Source organism: Schistosoma haematobium, chromosome ZW (assembly GCF_000699445.3).
Source record: "Schistosoma haematobium chromosome ZW, whole genome shotgun sequence".
NCBI lineage: Eukaryota > Metazoa > Platyhelminthes > Trematoda > Strigeidida > Schistosomatidae > Schistosoma > Schistosoma haematobium.
The window spans coordinates 65142088-65156359 of NC_067195.1; the positions used below are offsets into that span (position 1 = coordinate 65142088).

The following is a 14272-nucleotide window of genomic DNA, read 5'->3' on the forward strand; positions in this document are numbered from 1 at the left end:
TTAATTCAGAAAGAACAAAGCAGTAATACTTGGATATTATTCACAGAATTAACGAAAACATTAATGAATATATAAATATATAACACAGTTTGTTAATTACTTCGTAAATGTAACCAATACAAAGCATTTTCCATGATATATCGATCAATTCAATTAGTACTAACTACAAAAGTTTAGCAAACTACATGATCGTCACTGCACTGGAAATCAAGGAAGGAGATTCATATAGGATTAATTAGCGAATGGGAACCACTTTACTTCAATATGTATTTTCTTTGCAATGCTATACTTATGGATTTAACATTCCCAACACATACCGGTTGAAACTTGAATCTACTAGCTAATACTATGTTTATCAAAGGCAATGAGTTATTCTAATGAAAATACTAACAATTAGTAATACAGACCAATTATTTTTTGAAGGCAGTTGTTTATAGATACTGTTTTAAATAAACTTAACTGATTGTCGTAATAACTAATAGATATTAATGGCAAGGTAGGACTTGACAGCTTCAAATAAATTGAGCACTGGGTTGGAAGTAAAATAGTAAATATATTGTGGTATCTCAATGAGTAGAAAATTGTATTTCTGACGTTCCATGATTTACATTAAGTCAAGAAACGTCAGAAATACAATTTTCTACTCATTTACATATCACAAAAATATTTATTATTATAATAATGTTTGTACTTTTAAATTGTGAGTATATTATCTCATCTAGTGAATAGAATCTCACAGAAATACTCTGAGACATTCTTCCAACTAATCTTTACTCTCGCTCAGAATGTATTTTCTAGGAATCATTACCGAAATTTCACTTTTCCAGCTTTTACTTTTCTTATACACAAAGATCTTTTTCGCTAACTAAAGGAATTGGATAGTTGCAGTGTATCAGTCAGTCATTCATCTACAACATAGGACGAGGCACATATATGCATCAGTCCAGGTTGCCATACCTCATTAGCACAACAAGATGAACACCAAATTCATAAAGTAGTTACTTCAATGGTAGTAATGTATAAAAGAAAGATTTTGTATAAGGATATAATGCAGGAAGAAAGAATTAGTTCGTAGAAATAAAGTAATTTTAATCTCATGGTTTAAGGGAAGACAAAGAGTGTATACACCGACACCATTGTGATAAATTCTGAGCTATGTCACCTAGAGTTTCCAACGACTGGTTACAATAGTCGCGCGGACCCCAACCAAATAGTCTGCATTTACCAACATGGCTCAGATCAGAGGTTAGTGACTTCAAGAGCTGATGCCACGTTTTAGTTTGGCCGCCCCTAACTTTCTTCCACCCGTCTCCAACACTAGTTAGCATTGCACGTCGTGGTAATCGGTGTTCAGGCGTACGTAATACATGACCCAACCATCTTAGTCGATGAGGATCCACAACCTAATCGAACGATTTACCAGCAGTCCCTGGTACCCTTCGTCTAACCTCACTATTACTTACCGTACCCGGTGATCCCAGCAAATGTGAGCAACATCTGTGACCAGATACCAGTCACTTGCGAGTATCTTCTACCCTTAATGGCCGCATTTCACAACCGTAAAGTAAAACAGAACGGACTGCTGCGCAATATACTCGTTCCTTAATTGATAGGCGGATATCTTGTCTTCGCCATAGGTGACGTAAGTTGGTAAAAGCCAAACGAGCTTTTTGAATCCGTGAAGAGATTTCGTCAGACACCAACCCATTAGAGCTGATCAAACTTCCAAAATAAGTGGTGTCGACGCGTTCGACTACTTCATTTCCTATCCTTAGTTCAGGTGTTGATGCGGGCCAATCCTGAAGCAACAATTTGAATTTAGAAGGGGAGAAACACTGTTTGTCACTTATTATTCTTGTTATTAACAACCATTATGGACTGAAATTATCTCATCAAGTAAGGTAGTTTTGTATTGTTGGAAGTAATTGATAGTACAAACTAAAGTTACTTGATAACAAGTGCATGTTAACTAGTTTTGAGATGCATTTCAAGAAGTTATAAGAAAAAGTTATGACCTAAAGAGCTAGAGAAGTTGGAAGTGACATATCAATTTATTGACAATATTGCATCCAAAGTTGAATGTATTGCCCGATTAATATGAAGATCATGGAAAATTAGCGCTGAATTTTAGATATCTAAGTAGTTATTTTATTTACACATTTGCTTCAAACAATATACATAGAAGTATTTTTATGATTACTAACATGAATATTGTTGTAAAAATCTTGAAAAGAAAACTAAATACAATTTTTTTACTGATACAATGTTTGATAAAAATACTGATCATTTTATATCCACTAAATGGATAGACAACACAAACACAAAAACCTGAAAAAGAAGGGAAAATTATGTAACCAGAGGCAACTGGTTCACTTTAAGTGACAAAGGAGAAGAAAAACCGACAGGCTATCAGAAAAATGAAAGAAACATCTGCGGTGAATAGCGACACACGAGAATAAGAATGATTGGTAACTACCGCGAATTCATTAATATACAACTAAAAACAGATTTGGGAGTAAAGGGTGTAGAAAAAATGAAGAAAGGGGAGAAAGAATCACACTACTCCTGATATACATCGGCTTAACTATACTCCAAAAAACTACAGCTAAAGCACAATAATCGTTTATCGGTATTCATTGACTAAAATAGATTAAGACTTACTGAAAGACATTTCAATATGTCAACATCATGACCGAAAACAAGATGAATCAGTCCTAAATTTTAGTTGATCGAAGGAAAAGAAATCAAATGCAACTGAAAAATTTCCTTGTGTAAGAAAAACTCAAGATACAAATTTATGGATGTACGATAAATTCATCTAATTGATTTCTCTAGAAATTGAGCACCAAATTTTACGAATTTGTTACTTACAACCAAGTCCAGGAACACCAAACAATTCAGAGGTAAATTCGAAAACAAGATAAGTAACACAAACAGATGGAACAGTTTTTGACAAACTAGCACTTAACCCACGATAAAGTCCTTTAAACCCATTCTTCTGTACAATGGAACACAAAGATTTGATAATAGGAGCAGCAGACGGAGATGGTGATGCTTGATATCGAGTACGAAGTAAATTGGCTGGATAAGTAATCATCATTGGAATACAACAAGATATTAAAATCAATGGAACAGTTACCATAGCTGGCATATGAACCTTCATTGTACGATCTGTGTTAGGCTGGAGGAAATAATGATACTCTACATAACGCTGTTTAAGCATCTGAAAATAAAGCACATGTGGAAAAATTTGAGTTAGACATAACTCTAATACGATGGAAAAGAAGTATACTCTAAACATGCTGTTTCAGAAACTTTATGGTATGGTGCTTGAAGAAAACTAGTAGATAAGGCTTTGGATCTGATATGAAGTAAATTTCCAGTTCTGGCTTACCAGTGTTAATTTCCTTTTTCCAGAGAAAATATAATTATTCTATAATCAGACTATATTATCTAATCAACCAGTCAAAACAGAAAGAACTTGAGCAGCTAGGTATTTGTAGTTCGAAACTACGCGGAAATAAACACACTCCGTGTAGAATAAAAAACCGCATAAGTAGCGTACTATTTAAATAAAGCCAGAACGAACATGGATGCAGAATAACGTGAATTCACTATATTTCGTGGTTTCTCATCAGCTTACAAACAAATGCGATAAAATTTGCATTGAGGTAAGATATAGTGTGAAACAATTGACATAAGTAAATCAAAGGAATTGGAATTACAAAGGTTATCAATAAAAATATATGTGTGTGCAAGAACAGGTCAGAGGTCATTTGGAACATGCTCGGAAATGCGAACATGTACTCTTCTCTTGGTTCTTTCTTCCAATGTATGTGCTTTGGCACGTACATGTAAACTGTTAAATGTAGCGTTCTATTAATTGAGGAATAAATTGCTAGGGTTTAATATTCAATGAAGAATAGCTATAATTCAAATTCGACTATTTTTACTGTATATTTAGTTGATCCAACAGATTACTTTCCACTTCAAAACATTCCAATACTACTGAACTACATTGTTCGATCGTGAATGTTGTAAACTATTAGTTGATTATCAGTATGGAGAGATTGTAGTATTTTTAAAGTTCGCTTCACGAGTCGAGGGTTGTGCAAAATCAATTGGAGTCAGCCATTAACACCGTTGGATGCCGGCTCAGTGATCTAGAAGTTAAGCGTCCGAGTCCCACGTTCGGGATCGTGGATGAGCACTGCTGAGGGGTCTCATACAGCCTTCCAGTACCTCCAGGTTTTCAATGGTGATATGGATTAGATCGACTCGTTAATTCAGCTTTTGAAGTATTGGCTGATTGTTTACGGTTACTGTCCGTTTTCTGGGTTCCGGAGGAAAATTAGTTGCAATACATCTGTGCCAGGCAGATAAATCTACCATTTTTGGAAATATTGAAAACCAGGTTAATTCTTTAAGTGACTTAGAAGACAACTTCTAAAAATAACAATAACAATGGTTATTTGGAACACTGAAAACCAGAGTAGAACAAGAAATACACTCCACTTCTGATCTATTTTCTGCTTTTGTCGCTCTGTCAGCTAATAACTAATTAGATGTAAAATGTGGTTTAAAATTTTTATGTGCTGATTTACAGCATCGCATAGATTAACATTTCATAGGAGCCCAACATTACAGGGGTGATAAGATTTCGACAGGACCTTCGAACCAGAGGAATTCCTACGAAAGATATTTACTAGGACCCCAAAATGCATAAGGCAAAAAGTGATTTACCATAACACGGAAAATGTAGAGTAGATCAAAAATAGAACTCACTAACTGAAAATCAAGACATAACAACTGACCTCATAAAGGCATAACTCCATTCCAGAATATGGCACGTAACTCATCATACTGATTTTGTAGCCTCGATAAAATCCTCGGAAACCACCCTCATTATGTAGTTTTCGGATTACAGAAAATATGGAATTGGCTTCATGTGACCTACGCAGAGCCATTCGAGTTTTTAAAATCTAAAATCAGACGTATATTTCGGATAAGCGACTTCAAAGTATCAAAAATAATATTTGCCTTTACTATGGCGATAAGTAACTCCGCCTGAAGTCCCTCCGGGGGCTACTGCCGGTCCCAAGCCCGGATAAAGGAGGAGGGTTGGGCATGGGGTTAGCGTCCCCATCCCGTAGAAAACTAACTCGCTAAAAAAACGCTAACCAGAAAAAATTACTCAAACCTTTTAAACTCTGCCCTGGGAGTCAGAAGATCTTCATTTAGAAGAATTATGACGCCTCATGATGAAAGCCGAATCCCTTCGGAAGTTACGAGGCCGATGCCCCTTCTGACAACCAGAGCGACCATTTATTTAGGTACATGGAATGTTCGTACAATGTGGGACACCGGAAGAGCCTTCCAGATTGCTGCAGAAATGAGAAGATACAACCTAGAGGTACTTGGGACCAGTCAAACACATTGGACACAAGTTGGACAACAACGACTAACTTCAGGAGAGCTCCTGTTATACTCCGGCCATGAAGAAGAAAATGCACCACATACACAAGGAGTTGCATTGATGCTGTCCAAACAAGCGCAAAATGCGCTTATAGGATGGGAATCTCATGGACCAAGGATCATCAAAGTCTCCTTCAAAACAAAGAAAGAGGGTATTTCAATGAACATCATCCAATGCTATGCGCCTACCAACGACTACAATGAAGACGCTAAAGATCAATTCTACAATAAGCTGCAGTCAATAGTCGAGAAGTGCTCAACAAAGGACCTGACCATTCTGATGGGAGATTTCAACGCCAAGGTTGGAACGGACAACACTGGATATGAAGACATCATGGGACGACACGGACTGAGAGAAAGAAACGAAAATGGTGAGAGATTTGCAAATCTATGTGCCTTCAATAAGCTGGTCATAGGCGGCACTATATTCCCACATAAACGCATACACAAAACCACATGGACTTCACCGGATCACTCTACACAAAACAAATCGACCATATTTGCATCAACAAAACGTTCAGGAGGACTATAGAGGACGTGAGAACCAAGAGAGGAGCTGATATAGCATCAGATCATCACTTACTGGTCGCCAAGATGAAATTGAAACTCAAGAAGCACTGGACAACGGGGCAGACAGTATCACAAAAGTTCAATACGGCCTTTCTCCAGGATACTAACAAACTCAACAAATTCAAGATAGACCTCAGCAACAAGTTCCAGGCCTTTCATGATCTACTCAATGGAGAAGGAACTACTGTGGAGAGCAACTGGAAGGGGATCAAAGAGGCAATCACTTCAACATGTCATGAGGTCCTGGGTCACAAGAAGCACCACCACAAGGAATGGATCACTGTTGATACATTGGATAAGATTCAAGAAAGGAGGAACAAGAAGGCAGCGATCAATACCAGCCGAACAAGAGCAGAAAAAGCCAAGGCACAAGCTGAATACACAGAAGTAAACAAACAAGTGAAGAGGAGCATCAGAGCCGACAAACGTAAATATGTGGAAGATTTAGCAACGACGGCGGAAAAGGCTGCAAGAGAAGGAAACATGAGACAATTGTATGACACGACAAAGAAACTCTCTGGAAATCGCCGCAAACCAGAACGACCAGTGAAAAGCAAGGAAGGCAAGGTAATCACCAACATTGAAGAGCAATAAAACAGGTGGGTAGAACACTTCAAAGAACTCTTGAATCGACCAGCCCCACTGAACCCACCCAATATCGAAGCAGCACCCACAGACCTCCCAATCAATGTTGGCCCACCAACAATTGAAGAAATCAGCATGGCCATCAGACAAATAAAGAGTGGCAAAGCAGCAGGACCGGACAACATCCCAGCAGAGGCACTAAAAGCAGACGTAGCGGCAACTGCAAGGATACTCCACATTCTCTTCAATAAGATTTGGGATGAGGAACAAGTACCAACAGACTGGAAAGAAGGACTTCTGATCAAAATACCGAAGAAAGGCGATCTCAGCAAGTGTGATAACTACAGGGGCATCACTCTTCTCTCAATACCGGGAAAAGTCTTCAACAGGGTATTGTTAAACAGGATGAAGGACTGCGTAGACGCTCAACTTCGTTACCAACAGGCAGGATTCCGTAAGGATAGATCGTGTACAGACCAAATCGCAACTCTACGGATCATTGTGGAACAATCAATTGAATGGAATTCATCACTCTACATCAACTTCATTGACTACGAAAAGGCATTTGATAGCGTGGACAGAACAACACTATGGAAACTTCTTCGACACTACGGCGTGCCTCAGAAGATAGTCAATATCATACAGAACTCATATGATGGATTACACTACAAAATCGTGCATGGAGGACAGTTGACAAAGTCGTTCAAAGTGAAGACCGGTGTTAGGCAAGGTTGCTTACTCTCACCCTTTCTCTTTCTCCTGGTGATCGACTGGATCATGAAGACGTCAACGTCTGAAGGAAAGCGCGGGATACAATGGACATCTAAGATGCAGTTGGATGATCTAGACTTCGCAGGCGATCTGGCCCTTCTATCCCAAACGCAACAACAGATGCAGGAGAAGACAAACAGTGTGGCAGCAGCCTCAGCAGCAATAGGTCTCGATATACACAAAGGGAAAAGCAGGATTCTCCGATACAACATAGAATGCACCAATCCAATCACAATTGACGGAGAAGATTTGGAAGATGTAAAAACCTTTACATATTTGGGCAGCATCATTGATGAACAGGGTGGATCTGATGCAGATGTGAAGGCGCGGATCGGCAATGCAAGAGCAGCATATTTACAATTGAGGAACATCTGGAACTCAAAGCAACTGTCAACCAACACCAAGGTCAGGATTTTCAATACAAATGTCAAGACAGTTCTACTGTATGGGGCAGAAACCTGGAGAACTACAAAAGCCATCATCCAGAAAATACAGGTGTTTATTAACAATTGTCTACGCGAAATACTTCAGATCCATTGGCCGGACACTATTAGCAACAACCTACTGTGGGAGAGAACAAACCAGATCCCAGTGGAGGAAGAAATCAGGAAGAAGCGTTGGAAGTGGATAGGACACACATTGAGGAAAGCACCCAACTGCGTCACAAGACAAGCCCTCACATGGAATCCTGAAGGCCAAAGGAAAAGAGGAAGATCAAAGAACACATTACGCCGAGAAATGGAGATAGACATGAGAAAAATGAACAAAAATTGGGTGGAACTAGAAAAGAAGGCTCAAGACAGAGTGGGTTGGAGAATGCTGATCGGCGGCCTATGCTCCATTGGGAGTAATAGGCGTAAGTAAGTAAGTAAGTAATGGCGATAAGTAATAATACCACTTAGATTCCTCTTATTATTACAATTATTAGGACAGTATCTCCTGTAATTGTGGAATTTTACCATAGACGACTCTTTAAATAGAATTTACTGATGACATATATTTGGTGTTTATTACTACCAGTGATACCACTATTATTTTGGCTTTTGGTATTTATCTTCTTGCTTTCATCTTACTGTGATGACGTAGGATGGGAACTTAAGCTGACGTCCATTTACACCAGATACTATGTTGACTATGACTGACTGCTCCATTCTGTTAAAAGTAACTGTCTAATCAGTGGCGGAAAACTCTAGCTGACATAAACAAAAATCAACGAGAGGTTTAAAATGTACTCTATTTTTCACCTTGTTGCAAGCACTGAGTATGTTACCCTATCTCATAACTACTTTTGCATTGAGTTTATGATTAACGTCATTATGTTTCATCTACGATAGATCTAGAATATTTTATAAATTTATCGTTTGTTGCCTAAATTGTAAAATGATAAGATCTCAGTCATATGTCGACCTGAAAATGAAGCTAATGAATATAATGTTCACAATAAATGTGATTCACAGTCCATTAAATAAGCCAATGATTGATTATTGGGTTAAACATATTCATCCTAACAAACAAATTACCAATAAATTTAACCTTGTAATATTGTGTAAATTGATGAAATATCAATCGAAATAAAGATTATGCTATTTACTTTTGATTAAACTTACCTCAACTGGATAAGTTATTGTTAACGATGTGGCACCAGACAAACTAGCTACCAACAAACGATCTTCTGGAGGTAGTGGTCCTTTCACATTAGGAAAAATTACTGACTTAAGCCACCCGTGAAGACCAAAGCGAATAGCACTTTCAGGACAGTTTTTTAAAATATTCACCCCATTACCTCGCCATAATGACAGAATGCCACCTTCTTTGATCATTATACGCAAGCCTAAGAAATATCATAGAAGATAAAAGTACCTTGATAATAAATATACAGATTTCTGCTGTACACAGTAGAAAATAACTGTTACTGACAGATGTCCTTTTTTTAAACACAAGGTTTAATTCAATTGCCTTTAACATATGCGAATATTTCACAAATCTATTAAGCTGCACATATATAGACTTTGGAATCTTCAAAGTAAAACTAAATTGGACAGGAAACCAAAGTCTCCACCTTATTTCGTCAGTGACCACTTGATAAACTTAGGATTTATGAGCTGATAAAAACTGTAAGGAATGGCTAGTCCGCCAAGTTCATCAAACGACTTAAAGACGGACTATAGCTCGAAATAAAAATTAAACTATGGGAATATACAACTGACTTATTAAATCCAGGGCAGAGTAGAGGAAAAACAACGTGATCAGGTTTCATTTTAGGTGTATGGGCAGAAATACAACAATAGGGATAATAATTTTGTCCATACTTAACATGAAGAGTTAAAATACAAGTGCGAAAGATATACACTGAACTTAAAAACTGAGTGGAATTGATACTACTTGGATAGATGTTCCTGATGTTTACCATAAACAGTGAATTAGGAAAACTTTGTTTTTCCACTCTTATCAAAAACTTGATAAAGATTATAAGATTTATCAAGTTTATTAGTCATAAAGTAGACATATTCATGTTTTTGGAAATAAGGTGATGAAAAGAAAGACTAGTTTACAAATGGAATGCAAATGGTGACCATATAGCATCTGAGGATTAGTGAGAAAAGTATCAAGCTTCAAATTGTGTAGAAAAATCTTACAACATATTTAGGGGTTAGAGTACCCCTAAATGGACTTTATAAGTGGTGAAGTATTTCGGCATGACAGTGTGCAAGTTGGGAGAACTAGATAACTTAACGGCATATAAAAAGGATAGATCGGTCAAAGACAAGCGGGTCAAGGGGGGATATGTAGAAGTCGAGATTAATATTCTTAAAAATTCTTTACTGACTCTATCGAAGTCAATTAGATCAATGACTAATGACGCTAGATATCAGTCTAATAGATGAAGCTTTAGCTAGACAGGTGATTGTCAAATATCTTCAGAAAACATAACGACCGTATACCCCATAGATGACAACCAAAAGCAATGGTTTATTCAACTAATACACTGTATGTAGGAACATGTAAAAACTGGTATGACACAGACCATTATTAATACAGAATAATAAAAGGATTTTAAAGACTTTGAAATGACAAAACTCACTAAGCGTAAAATATATTTAAAACCATTAACACTCACTTGAAACCATGTTTTTACCTACGATTTCTGGAATTTCCATTTGCCTGAGGACTTTTAAACGATCCATAGGTGCTGTAACTGTTCGAGAAACTGTTCCAGAAATGCCACCACACACAAATCCAGCCAAATTCGGTGGAAGCAATGGTTCAGCAGTGGATTTAACCGAAACATCTACAGATTTCATTTGGAAATTTAGGTAGTACGGCCCAAGATCCTTCCTTACACTGCATCAATAAATTCTACCATTATTAATAAAATAATGTATCATCAAAAGGGAGAACATTCGTGATGGTTCAAGATTGTTAACTGAAAAACTAAACAAAACGATAAGTGAGTATTAGATAATATCTAGAGACGAACTCTCTAAAATTTATAACTAAAATACCTGGTGGTTATTGACCTACAATGTGGTCTAAAAAGACCTAGAACTTTTCAGTGTGGTATACTCAAGTTTACTGAGAGAGGCATTCCTAATCTAACATTTAGCCTCGTTTCCCGTAATCTATTTCTCGGTCTCCAAATTAACCTTGAATTCTAATAGAAGAGCTACTGAAACGTAGTCAGTCTCACTTCGAGAGGCAGCGAAGGCTTGTTAGTTCTTGTAGTTCCTTGTTATAATGAGGTTTATGAATCACATAAAACATCATATTTCTAATGTTAACAAACATATACTGTTGCGAATAGATAGGTAGCATAAGTTTGAAATCAAAAGGTACGTATTGTAGCTCATAATATGAGAAAATGTGACATAATAGTACTTTACAAATGTCCAAACCGTCAGTATGTGTTCTAACTGATGCATGAGTCGAAAACATTACGAATAAGCAAACAATAATTGAGTAAGTAATTTTATTGTCTAGTTAGGACTTACACCGAAACATTAAAATAGTCACATCAAGGAGCCTAACGTAAAATAATTGACATTATGATCCATATATATTAAGCATCTAGCTACTTTAGATAAGATTCCATTGATACAACATCACATCCAGCATCCTACGAACCCCAATCATACCACAGTTTACAAGTTGTCTGAGGATACCTACTTTAGAAAACAAACACTGCACAGCAAAACGATTTGGCCTGTTAGCTCAATTATTGTTTTTTGCTTCTAACGCCTCACGCATTTTATTTCTAGAACTCAAAAGTGGGAATGTTAACCTTAAGATAACCGATTCGGAAGCGTACATTTTTAGAGATAGCCTCAACTTGTATGACTTCAAAATAACCACGGAACTGCTTGCTATGACGCTCTATGTTGATTATAAGCGGTGTCAGACAAGAGACTAAGCAATAAAACCAAACTATTACTTTAGACATTAGGGCCAACTTTGATTCGTTGGACAGGACTGTTCTCTGAGATTGTCTAACTAAGAGTGTACCTGAGTTTATTAACATCTTAAAAGCCCTGTATACAAACACCTAGGGCAGATAAGGGCAAACAATTACCTCCCCCCCCATTGTTCTACTCAAGCAGTGGGGTTAGACAGGGTTCTCCAATCTCACCACTCCTCTTCAACTTTGCTATCGATAACTTTCTGCAAACAGGTCTGATGGATGTAGGTGTTGTAGATGTTGACTGGAGAAAGACTTCGACCTTGAGTATGGGAATGATATTGTCGAACTGAAACGATATCCAAGCCATGCAATCCGCACTTATTTATTTATTTTAACACATAGATCTTGGTACACGGAGGCACCAAATATATATGCGCCACAAAGATCTCATTTGATATGTGTGAGGGCTGCCCGGGTGCCCAAACCGCACTTAATCAGTCGACAATTAGTGTCCGTAGGTATGGTATATGTTTTGCACCTTCGAAGTGCAGAGTACTTTTACAAGACATGCAGGATCCTGACCCTGCACTCACCCTGGGTAGTGAGTGAATACTAGTATTCGAGAAGTTCGTGTATCTGGACAGCTGTGTTAGTGCTAGTAATGACGTGAGTGATGAGACCAATTCAGGTATAGTGAGAGCCAGAGTGGCTTATGTCAATCTGGGCCATCTTTGGCGCCCTCGTGATGTCAGTCTGTCTGTAAAAGGTCGGATCTACAACGCGTTGGTGAGAGCAGTTCTGCTCAATACTTGTGAAACCTGGCCTCTCTGAGTTGAGGACGTTAGACGACTCTCTGTGTTCGATCATCGCTGTCTCCGAAGGATTGCTGACATCCAGTTGCAACACCATGTTAGTAATGCAGAGGTTCGGCATCGTGTGTTCGGGCACAGAGACGATAACTCAATTGATGTTACCATCTTGAAACATCGACTTCGGTGGCTTGGACATGTTCTACGAATGTCATCCCAAAGAATTTCACGTCGTGCATTAGTTGCCGACTCTGGGACTGGTTGGAAATAGCGGAGAGGTGGTCAGTGTATGACACGGTATGATAGAAAGCTGTACAGGACTGGTTTCTATTGGTCCTTCACGACTCCCTGCTTGGGGTCCTAGAGATGTTGCAACACTGACTTGAGACGTTATCAGACATGGCTCAGAACAGAAGCCAGTGGAGATCCTGTTATATCTTTCTTTTACTTTCTTCATAAAAGAATGAACGTTACTTCTTTAACCAAAATTCTCTCTGGTTGTACTTTTGCTAACCGAAATGTCTCCCCCACAATCATTATTTCACTCACACTAGTTATTGTTCGTTATTGTTCTCCTTTTCCTTATACGCACTCTACACTCCTTATCTCTTCACATTCTCGTTGTTGTTGTGTGGGGTTTGTGTTTGATGCCCCTTTGTACCAATATTCATGTGCCCGAATAAATATATAAAAACAATTAGATAGTTAAGAGACACGTCGTAACGACATAATCTGACACCAAATTTACCGGATATCACGTGGAACTGAAGTAGATGATAGGTATTTTGGCGACCGCAAATTATTCGTCTGATAATTAGAAAAATTAATTCACAGGAATGATCAAGTGAGAATGTACTTATGTACACAAATACGACACTTGAATGTTAACATTTAGGAGTCTCTCTACCATCTGGTCAGTACATCAATAGAACAAATGAAAATGTATCGACTCAAGGTATACTAAACATTATTTCGAATTCCATCTTGTCAAACAACAAAATCACTACTGCCTAAATCATCCAATCTCCCAAGTTTGCGAAAATTTTGGGGAAATGTCGGGGTTTTGGTGCCATTTCCCCGAAATTACCCCAATGTTCACTATAGCGGCTTCCCCAAATTTTCCACAAAATTGGGAGCTCGGGCATTTAAAATAGGATTATGAATTAGTTTCCAGTAACTCAATATACACTTATAGAATTTTTATCAAAAATGTGCCATAACTCCTTTAGTACAAATTGCTGAGTTATAAACTACATGAGACAGTGAAACAACCCATTCATGAAATAGGAATACCCACCCCGTCATAGTTCATAAACACGCCAAGAACCAATAACACGAACGCGCGCAAGTTTGGAACACTGAAACGTAAAATTTTATTTCAGAGAATTAGCCAACCACTTGTTTCTTGCGGTCTGTGTCCGGATGGTAAGAGACCGTTCTCGATACCGAAGAGGTATGAACTTTGTTATCTTCTTCCTGAAGATGGGCTAAATTGAAGTAGTTATTACAAAAATATGGTAGAAGAGTAACCTGTTCCTGAGCGCCTACTAAATTAAAGTTAATATCAAACCTTAATTTGAAAAATCTTGCATAAAATGCCGTTAATATCACCTCTGGTAAGCAGTTCCGCAGTTGATTTATCCAGATCATGAAAACATTTGTACGT

General features: G+C 37.8%; 1 protein-coding gene across 1 annotated transcript; it reads right to left on the reverse strand.

Moving 5' to 3' along the window:
- Positions 1-200: 200 nt before the first annotated feature.
- Positions 201-13937, reverse strand: EXOSC3_3 (Exosome component 3). Its single transcript, XM_051212049.1, has 5 exons — positions 13904-13937; positions 10520-10833; positions 9009-9232; positions 4815-4982; positions 201-3223 (listed from the first exon to the last, which is right to left on the reverse strand). Exons 2-5 carry the CDS (start codon positions 10701-10703, stop codon positions 2864-2866), a joined length of 936 nt encoding a protein of 311 aa, XP_051072188.1. The 5' UTR covers positions 10704-10833; positions 13904-13937; the 3' UTR covers positions 201-2863.
- Between the last annotated feature and the right edge of the window lie 335 nt (positions 13938-14272).

Excerpts from the sequence above, each read along its gene's own strand:
- EXOSC3_3 (XM_051212049.1), bottom strand. The coding sequence starts at position 10,703 with ATGAAATCTGTAGATGTTTCGGTTAAATCCACTGCTGAACCATTGCTT. Across the intron at positions 9,233-10,519 it reads AGGTAAAAACATGGTTTCAA|GCTTGCGTATAATGATCAAA; the intron begins GTGAGTGTTAAT and ends GATATTTCTTAG. Across the intron at positions 4,983-9,008 it reads CAATAACTTATCCAGTTGAG|ATTTTAAAAACTCGAATGGC; the intron begins GTAAGTTTAATC and ends GTCTGATTTTAG.